Below are 10,874 nucleotides of genomic sequence, written 5' to 3' on the forward strand. Positions count from 1 at the left end.
AAAATATATATCACATATAATGTAAAAAAATTAGATCAATAAAATTATAGATTATTTTAAAATTATTAAAGTTTTTTAAATACTATTTTTATAAAACTTTATTTAATAAAATATATAAAAAATATACATCATCCTGATATATATATATATAGGGTTGATTAAGAAAATTTATAAATGTGAAGTGAGAGAAACAAATTGGAAATGAATATGAGGTGAATGAAACAAATATGAGTTGGTGTCATTTTTAAAATTTATAATAAAACTACAAAAACTAAATAAAAAAGAGGCACATAATAATATAACAACATTTTATTTACTTAAAAATTAAAGTAATAAAACGAATTTGATAAAGGAGAGGATGTAACTTATCTAATAAAAAATTTAAAGTTAACTTAAGAAGTAAGGTAGCGCAATGATAATCACATGAAATGTTTGAGTAGAAAGTCTAATGTTCGATTTTTAGGAGATACAATGTTGTATATATTTTTAACATAAATTATATGAGAATGATATTTTTATAATTTTTTCAAAATAAAAGGACAAAATGTAATTTGACTGATATTAAAATGGCTCAACTTATTCTGGTCCTCTTTTTAATATATAGAAGGAGATTATGAAAACCCTCTACACGAGTAAATCTTGGCGAGCTTGTATTTTAATAGTCCATTTTCGCTAAGTTAAATTTTTACCAAAGAAATGAGTTCTATCTAATTTTGAATATCAAGTAGATTTTCATTATCATTAAATAATTTCTGTATTTCTGTTTTCATACTAAAATTCATATTTGTAGAGATGGATATAATTTCGATAGTAACTTTTTAAAAATTTTGGTAAAAATGTACATTCTGGAAAATGTTAAGACTGATAAAAAAAATTCGCATCGTTATGAAGAGCAGAGTTAATTCGGTTGATGAATTTTTCCTTTTCGATCATTCAACTTTATTGTTTAAATATTTGTGAACATTTTTATATATTTTTCGCTTAGATGATAATTTTTTTTTAAAAAAAAATCCTAAACTATATTTTCATACAACTTATTTGCTTGCACGTAGAACCGACAAAAAAAATGTTAACTAAAATGATAAGGTAACGTATTAGGTATCAATTCGCACACTGTTAAGTGCAATTTTTTTTATTTTAGATAATCCGCGACCGCTCTCCTTTGAGCGTGTACAGGGTAAATCCTACAGGCTCACGCAATAGCCTGTAAATCACGTGAAACAAGTTAAACCGCGTTTAAGTGACAACATCTGACTCAGGACGTATAATCATCAATTCTAGTTTGCACGTGAAACAAGTTAAACCGCATTTAAGCGACAAGTAGTTCTGACTCATGAGACATAATCATCAATTCTCCTGTAGTACATGTGACTATGATGATAGTTATCACCTCTTTGAACAACTGAGCCAATCCGGCTTATTAAGTGTGTGTAATTTAACTAGACCCGGCAATTTTGGACACAATACGACTTACACGACACGAAAATTTAATGTTTATGTTTGCATTTTTAGTACACAACACGAAAATATACGAACACGAAAGTACACGGTCGAGATTTAGTGTCGGTTTTGTGTTTACCCTTCAAGTACACGACACGACACGAAGTATACGACATAAATAAATATTATAATTAAATTTTAATATTTTTTGAATATATGTAGAATTATAATAAATGTATGCATATTTATTTTTAAAATATTATTTGATTTCATTATATTGTATAGATATGAGATCTAAATATATATTTTTTATATTTTATAATTTTTTTACCTAAAAATCTTATATTTTAATTTATATTAATATTATATTTAAATATATTAATATTCAATTAACACGAAATACACAACATGAAATGACACGAAACGAAAGTACACGAACACGAACGCTAAACATGTCGGTTTTGTGTTTAGCTTTCAAGTACACGAAACACGAAATACACGACACGGAAGTATACGACACGAACGAATTGGCACGCCTAAATTTAATTGATTACTACAACAAATTTTACCAATTAGTAATATTTTCCATATATTCTCCAAACATTATAACAAATTAGGATATTGTGACGATTTTTGCACTAAATTCGTCATAACTGAGCCATTTACGATGAAAAGATTTCATCATTTTATCAAATAATAAGTTCAGAATTTTATCTCAAATTTCAGTTTCTTCGTACATTAGGGCACTGGGGCCCACAAACTAAAAATAATACTAAATATAGAATTAAGGCGGCAAATCAAAATACCATTTTTTTTGAAGAAAATCAAAATACCATTAACATCAATTTTTTCATAAATTTGTTCTCATTCACATGAAGAGCATTTTACACAAATTTACATATAAAATGTAAAAACACCCTTAAAACCACAAATTTAATTTATAAATATGACTTAGATTATTTTACAAACACCCATAAACATTTTATAATTTTCATCGTAAGTTAGATTAGATGCCTCTATCAGTTTCACCGTAAGTTGTCCGTCACCTGATTTGTTACAGAGTGTAAGTTCACACGTTTCCTTCTTTTTATTATTTTGCTATACTTTTCTTTTTATATTTTGTACCATCTCTGTGTATTTTTATGGTGCTCAAAAAAGGAGATCGGGATAGAGAGTTGTAGTAGCTGCATTTTAATTTCAGAAAATTTTGGGAGGATGCGATTTGGTATAAAGGGAAAGTACCGAAGTATTTGTGGACAAGAAATGTTGTTGTAAAAATTTCATACAATCCAGACTTCAATGATACATTTTAGATTAAATTAGAATTTAAGCTAGGGTTTAGGGTAAATAAATATCCTCAATCCTAAATTCGTAAATTGTAGTTATTTTTAAAAAAAAATTGAAATAGAGTGTCATTTTTACCTAAATAATAATTTTGGGATATTTTTTCTAAAATTCATTACCTTCTCATACTAACTCATGTAAGTGGAATTTTTCTTAAATAATATGATTGAATTTTGAGACAAATGGCCGGGAATTAAATTTATATTGTAGAAGGGGAAATAATTCGATTTTTTAGTCTAGTTGATATTCTGTTATGTTTCGGCACATATAAAATGCTATTTATTGATGAATAAAATTGAGAATTTCAAATTTTTCCACTCCCACCATATCTATTCTTTACAATACTTTCGGCCTTAATTCACTTGTCTAACTGTGTTTATGATCATGTACATAATCGAATGTAGAAAACAAATGAAACAGTAATTCGGCTCATGCAATATTGCTATTCAGTTTTTATTATTGAAAATGGTCTCTCTTGCATGAGTTTTCATGTCCGGGATAGCGGCGTGAGAATTTTCACATCTCTCTTCAATAGTGGTGGTCGGGGGCTTGGTAGCTCATGCCTCATGATCATACAAATACATTTTTTTTAGGGCATACCGGGACATAAGGAACCGGACACCAACATATAAGTTCAGGAGGATAAGGCCATTTGTTTACAACTAAATGGTTAGAGAACCGAGGATGAGAGACAATATAGTTACCAGCCTCAATGAACCAAATTGTCCGTGAGCTACTCGAGCTCGGCTCGTAAAAAATTTGAATTCGACTCGAAAATAATCGAGCCGAGCTCGAGCTCGAGCTTTTCTAATTTTTAACCGAACCGAGCTTAAGATTTGCGAGTCTTATCGAGCCTGTATTATTTTTTAATTTTTTTTATTATAAATAATTTTTTGTAAATATTTAATATTTTGTATATATTATTTTTTTATCGAGTTGAACTCGAGCCGAACTCGAGTCGAACTCGACCCGAACTCGAGTCGAACTCGAGCCGAACTCGAGTCGAACCGATCATATTTCGGTTTTTGTTAATATTTAGTGAATTAATTCGAGTTTTCGAGCCAAACTCGAGCCTACCGAACCTTTTCCGAGCCGAGTTTAGAACTTAAAATTTAAGGCTCAGTCGAGCTCGAAGCTAAGTTCGAATCCGAATTATTTTAATCGAGTTAAAGTCGAGTCTGGCAATATTCGGCTCGACTCGGCTGGATTAGACCTGCCGAATAGTATATGGAGGGTCTTGGTCAAGATATGTAGTAAAGTAGGTAGTATATATAACAGAGATCATTTGCCAAATCATCTACATGTAGTTAATAGATCACAGGTATTTCAAGACTTTAAGCGTGTCTCCATTTATGTCACTCAATTTAGTATTACTATGAATATTTTCAAATGGAGCTTTTTTCCTATTTAGTTATCTTTCAAGAGCAAAATACAATATGCATGAAGTAAAATATTAGACATTTATTCATTCACCTTTAACTTTGATTCTTTTTAACAAAAATACCTTTTAAGTGTATATACTAGGAAGATGGCTGAGATTAAAAGCAAGAAGGTGCCACTTTTGCAAATTAATACGAGGAACATTGGTATGACAATAACTTGACAATGTCAAGTGTCATTCTTAAACATTTCCTGGACCTTTCTACTGCAATGTAGCTAGATGTGTGCGTTATATGAGACCTCTTTGAGCCTGTATCTGCAGTACTTCAATTCATGGGCCGAATCAAGAATATAGTAATGTTTGAGGGAGACGGATCCAAATTATTTCATATTTTTTCAAAATTTTAGATTAAAATTTGTTTGAATTAGGAAGGTTAGCACGGACCAGAGCTCACTCTGGCCCTCCCTAAAGTTCCGCCCCTCCCTGCGCCAACACCTGATAGTTTGTCCTATTATTTCAAACAACAAAGTTTCTTTAGGAATTTTTGTATATTGATAATAGTTTCTCAACTGTAGAATAACTATTACTCAAAAAAAAAAACACTGTAGAATAAGTAATCCTTAAAACAAAGTTAAAACAGAACAGTTGTATTTGGTGGCTGATTTTCTTAAGATTTGTGTACAAGGCAGGCCTTGGTCCTACCTAAGTATTCTGTTTTGTCCCTTTAGATTGTTTGCATCATCATGTACAGGTCAACTAAATTATTAAATATGCAAATTAAGTGCGCAGATCAAAATGTCAACCTCTTACCAATTCTTATACATCACATACAGATGCTCATCCGACCAGATGGTTTACACAAAATTCCTCTCCGACATTATCATTCTGCAGTCTTGAATATATAAATTGTAAAATTAGAAGCAGAGATGAAGCAAGCGATTTAGGTACTTTGATAAGATGCATGTACTTGATTATACCTTGGAATTGCTCAACTCATAGAATGTTTATTGTAATGCAAAATAATAATCTTCTGATCCTCACTCCTAGTTTGCAGGTTCAAGGTTCTGGTCCCTGTATAAACAAAAAGGGAACAACATATAAAACACAACAGACGCAAAACCTACAATTAGCAAGTACAAAATACAAATCTTTGAGCTTGTGACCAGTGATCAGTTATTTGAATTCTAAGTCATTGTAGTTTAGAGCTTATGACAATGGTCAGTTATTTAACTTTAAAGTCCTTCATCTCTGATCAACTCTGAGAACAAACATGAGAATAGTCATGCCAAATTCGGACCATTCTTCTCTGTAACTTGACTCAAAATATGATTCTTTAGGACCTATTAAATGCCTTTCCAGCAATGGACTAGGAACTTTAGTCAGGTTGGTTCGCATGACACTATTTCAAGTCCCCGGGTTCTCTTCCTGCGATTTGACAAGCATTGGTTGAAGTGGCATATAGAGTGTTCAAATAAAGAGAACTAGGGACAGTGAGTTACATCTGCAGTATGACTTTCAGCATGCATTCTTCCTTATATTTTTATTTGAGCACTAGGATCCGGACACTCTTACCCAACAAAATAAGAGATGTTCTGCTGTAAAATACAAGAATTAAAAAGGATAGCATCACAACTAATTTTCTTTTGATTCAATTCGTTTGTCCAAATCATTAATTGATTGTACAAGCTCTACTAGCGAGGAAGTCAAGAATATCAGAACTTTATATGCATCTAAAAACAAAATTAAGGTATGCCATCACTTCTAATATAAATCAGGAATGAAATAATAAGCAGAAGTTAATCAAAGGAGGTAGTTTGTATAGGTGTTAATGTTTTTATAAGCTAAAGAAATTTCAAAGCAGACACTGACAAAATTGGAGTTCCCTTCCAACCAATACTAAGGCTTTTCCCCATCATCTCAAATGTGCAAGAACTTGCACAAGCAAAGTTGTTAACCAACAATTTTGCTTGATATAATGAAGCTCTGCTCAGTTCTGTCTCCACCATTCCAAATCGTGAAAAAAATGCCTTCCACACATTGCTATTTACATGGCGTACTCGTCTTTCCTCTCCCTCAAAGGCCACAATATTTGCTATTTTTGGACTAAACTGTGTTGATTCTGATATTATCCTATCTTGATCATCGCGATCCATGCATTCTTCCATAGAATCAAATAACGCACCATAGTAAAAAAGAGCTTCAACGAACCGATTCACAAAGACTGGTGAATTATGGTTTGCTTCGACCTCAGTAACAATCATAATGCGAGGATTAATCTTTTGAAATACTGCCATCAAATTTTCTAGGTGATTGGGCCTCTCAATCAAGGTTGACAAAATGTATGGTGCATAAACAGCTACCATTTCTTCACTTTCTAGCTTAAAGAGCGATTCATTGAGATCTAGCATGTCAGCTACCATAACGACATTAAAAGAGAAGGACAAGTTCAGTGATTGAGCAACACTCATCAGGCGTTTACCTGTCTCCTTTATCTTCTGCTCCGATATAGTTCCAACTGCAGTTACCTTGAGATGCACAAGGGGACAGTCAGATCGAGCTGCAAGGGCTTCCATCAAGATAGATAAATGCAAACCATTTCTAACCTCAAGGTCAATTATATGGATCCGCTTTGCCTCTGATACATTTTCTATCATCACTTGCATGGCAGTGAAGAGGATAACTTGAGAGAAAGGTACCTTCTGATAACTTGCAAGGAGGCTTGGGTTTGGGTTCATTGATGTGTCTTGTAACTCAAGCAACTGCCTCTTTCCAGAACCCTTTGTTGTTCTCCTTCCAGTTTCCTGGTCAATTTTCTGTTGAAGAGCCTTGGAGAAATAATACACTATTCTTTGAACAGGGGTTCCTCTGATGGAAGAACATTGATGACAATGACTGAGGAGGTGGCTTGCACGACTGAATTGTTGTTCCCCTACTTTTTCAGCAGAAGCTAGAAGATGCTGAATGATTTCAACATCTCTATGTTCTTCTACAGAAAGGCCCAAAAGCGAAGTTGAGTATGGATGGCTAAGCTCGAAGTTGTTAACAATAGGAGAACTGGATTGAATGAACTTCTCTCCACCCAAACGCAGAAGAAATCATGAGTTGATAATCTTTTTCCAGCATTAGCACATGCTGTATCATGGCTGGGAAGATTAAATTGTTCGTAATCTGCTTGCCCGAACTTCGTTTCATGATTAATCGTAATACCAGAAGAAGACTCCTGCGGTGATATTAACTCCTGAAATTCTGAATGGATTGTTTCAAAATTTTTAAGCTCTTCCGGACATAACTGAGATGATGAAGGCTTAATATCATAGCACAACTCATCAAAATTTGTAATTTCTGCAGAGAATATCAAACCTTGCTGCTTTGTAGGCAACGAAAGATTCTCGTTAATCATCGTATTCTGATGGAACAAATTAATGTTCCCCCACTGCACAAACTCTTCTGTTCCATACCACTGATTCCTCTCTGTATTCACTTCTTCCCTACTGCAATAGTCCTTGGAATGGCCAAATTGATTAGGAATGCCACGAGAGTCAAATTGCACAGAAGGAAACATCTCTATCACCATTCTAAAATAGAAAGTATGGCAAGATTTTTCACATATAACTTTCTGAGTTCTCAGGACTCTCTAGTCAACTATATTTATACAGGAAGCATCCCCATAATTGACAAGGGTATAATCTTAATTTAATAATTCATACGGCATAACTCAGCTCTATACATGTAACTTGAGGTGATTTGGTCAAATAATATTATATCTTAGCCGGCACCCAACAACAAATTTTGACATTAGTACAGTTTCATTGACATTTTAAAACAACACAGAACAATAATCAGGTATTTAAAGAATTATACTACTTAAGTAGGACTCTAATCTCTAAAGTCTAGACGATCTGAATACGTCTTTCTAGGGTATTCTCTATTTCACCTAGTGTTTTTCATTCCGGGAGTTAATAATTAGATAGAAAAAAACATAGTGTTGCCTAGTATAAGTCTGGAGATCGATGTTCAAGATGTACATAGCTTTGCTCTTATTTTCATAAAGAAAGGCTATTTATGGAGTTTGAACTTATGACTTACGACGTAGACATTTGACCATTATAGCACTGGTTGAAGCTCAAATAGCCGATTCATAATAAACCTTTCACCATCTTTGGCTCCAGGGTGTATTCTTTAAGTCAAACAAGTATGCCAACCACAGCATCCAAGACTAAAAGCCAGTACAAACTTAAATTTTGAAGGGCCGTCCCAATGATAACTGAAATTGATAAACAAAAAGTAATTAGTTAGTTCTCCATATGTCTAGTAAACAGAATCGAAGATATAAAAAATCTCTTTAAGTCAAATCATGTCAAACTAGTATTTACCTTTCGAAGAAATATTCAACTACTATACTTCCTCCAAGACAAATTATAAACAAAAGACCCCTTCTAGATCAGCACATTTCCACATCCAGAGAAAATGTCACAAGAAATGGTCTAAGCTTAATCATGTTCTGTGTTACCGAACAATCTGGAAGCACTAATTGAGGTTCTAGATTATTGGTTCGGACTGCACATAAATTTATATCTTGATGATCAAATATCTTAAAATTAAATCCAAATTGATCTCCTGAGAAAGTTAACCTTTTACTGTGAACTTCTCTACTCAAAAATAGCTTCCCAGATCCTATAGTAATCCTCTCTCATGATTCATCATATTGTAAAATGGCGTGACATGAGTAATTTATAGATGAAAGACTCTGCAATTGCTGTCTGAGGCATCACTCTAGTTAAACCAGGACATTATCTATCTGGAATTGGAAGACAGGATATGTGATGTTAAGACTGAGTTGAAGTCTCACATATATCTAGATTTTGCAGAAATATCTGGAAAACGTAGAAAATATAGGAGTTCCCTTCCCACCTGAAAATTACACATCTTCCACTGAATGAAGTTTGCAATAGGCACCACAAGCAAATATATTAATCACAAATTTTGCTTTATGAATATATTGCTCAATTCTGTCTCGACCACCCCTGAGCTGGCAAAAGCCATTTTCCAGACATGATACTAAGTACTAACATGTCAATTTTTTTTCTCATATGCCTCCTTGGTCACAGTATTACTTAATTTCCAGGCCCCAAGGAATGATTCTGTAACCACTCTATTTGATTCGCCTTTACCCAAACTGGGTAAATTAGGTCTGCATTAACTTCGGTTATGACTAAACGGTGTGTTCCCGACTACATGAAAGAATAGAAAGAACGGAAAAAATATATTCTTTCTTCTGGATAAAAGAAAGATATAAATGCACTTTGCATACTCAAATCAAGTTGAAAAAACAATTTTGTACCAGAACTTTCGGAAATACAACTTTCAACCCTCAATTTCAACTTACTAATCAGTATGTACCCTTTGCAGATTATAATTAACATAATAAGGGGTAAAAAGGGAACTTTATTTTAAATGTAAATAAATTTTAGTTGGAATTTCAAAAATAAGTTAAAATATTTATAAAAATGATTTCTTGTATATTAAATATTCATATTGTCATAATATTTTCATTAAATGCACTTTAAAATCATAACGACGTCAAAGACTTTTAAAATGAAATAATTATATTAAATTAAATATATATAAAAAAATTATTTTGAATTTAATTTTGGTAGAATTATATTAATTTTTGACATTAATAATATATACTAAAATTCAAAACTCAACTATATAATATTATTCAAAAATTAAAGATATTATTGTTATAGCTATAATAATAAATTCAATTTTTAATATAATCTGAAAAATAAAAAATTAGTTTAGTTAATATTTTACTGAAATTCTCATTCTACCCCTTACTTTTTTAATAATAATCGTCGAAGGGTGCTTTCTGAATTGGCAGGTTGAAGTTGAGGGGTGCAAACTGAGTTCTCCATACTATTGATACACATTTGTTTTTGAAACAAATAAGAGGGTGCACAGTGCAATTTTCTCTAAGAGTAATGAAGATACAGGCAACCACTACTACATATAGAAAAAAACATCTAGAGAATTAGTAGTTAGACAGATGAATGAATCAAATCTCTCTATAATCTCTCTCCTCACACAAGCATCTCTCTCAATTCTCTATCTCTTTGATTTACTGTTTGATGGTAGAGAATTAGTTCATAACTTGTACATTACAGTTTTATAGTCTGTAGTTTCTTGTAATCCATTAAGCTGAGTAATGGATGTTCTTATGATTCAAAGTCTGATCCAGTACAGTTCTTGATATACAAGTTCATTTCGTTAATTGTGACATGGTATCAGAGCACCTTGTTGCGGTTCTGGATTTCGTTTGTAAGTTTTTCTTGCGATCCATTCCGCCATGAATGAGCTTGTTATCTTTTATTTCAATCGTGAATTTCTTGAGATTTTATTTGTTTGAAATTTTCTGGTATTCTTGTTGATTGTAAGATCTTGAAGTTTCACTAGCGTTGATTCTCGAATTGATTCAAAATTTCATCATATATTATTTCTCAAAATCAAATTCTTATCAAAGATCCTCATCATTTTTTTTCTTGAAATCGGAATCGGTAAATATGAATGATAATCCGATTGATCCTTCTCAAGATCCTACATCTCCCTACATTTACATCCATCTGCTAATCCTGGTATGAAGCTTGTATCAATGAAATTTGATGGAAATAGTTATGCTGATTGGAAACGCTCGATGTTAATTAGTCTC

The 10,874-nt window shown here is 32.4% G+C and overlaps 1 protein-coding gene across 1 annotated transcript; it reads right to left on the bottom strand.

Annotated features, from left to right (window-relative positions):
- Window positions 1-6,006: 6,006 nt before the first annotated feature.
- LOC141702492 (scarecrow-like protein 18) lies at window positions 6,007-7,739 on the bottom strand. Its single transcript, XM_074506150.1, has 2 exons — window positions 7,235-7,739; window positions 6,007-7,151 (listed from the first exon to the last, which is right to left on the bottom strand). The coding sequence occupies exons 1-2, from the start codon at window positions 7,737-7,739 to the stop codon at window positions 6,007-6,009; spliced, it is 1,650 nt and encodes a 549-aa protein (XP_074362251.1).
- Between the last annotated feature and the right edge of the window lie 3,135 nt (window positions 7,740-10,874).

The sequence above is a fragment of the Apium graveolens genome, unplaced genomic scaffold (genome assembly GCF_009905375.1).
Source record: "Apium graveolens cultivar Ventura unplaced genomic scaffold, ASM990537v1 ctg522, whole genome shotgun sequence".
Taxonomy (NCBI): Eukaryota; Viridiplantae; Streptophyta; class Magnoliopsida; order Apiales; family Apiaceae; genus Apium; species Apium graveolens.

Bases quoted from the DNA above. Each gene is read 5' to 3' on its own strand.
- LOC141702492 (XM_074506150.1), bottom strand. From the start codon at position 7,739: ATGGTGATAGAGATGTTTCCTTCTGTGCAATTTGACTCTCGTGGCATT. The intron at 7,152-7,234 runs GTTCATTCAATC...GCCTTTCTGTAG, and splicing joins CTGCGTTTGGGTGGAGAGAA to AAGAACATAGAGATGTTGAA.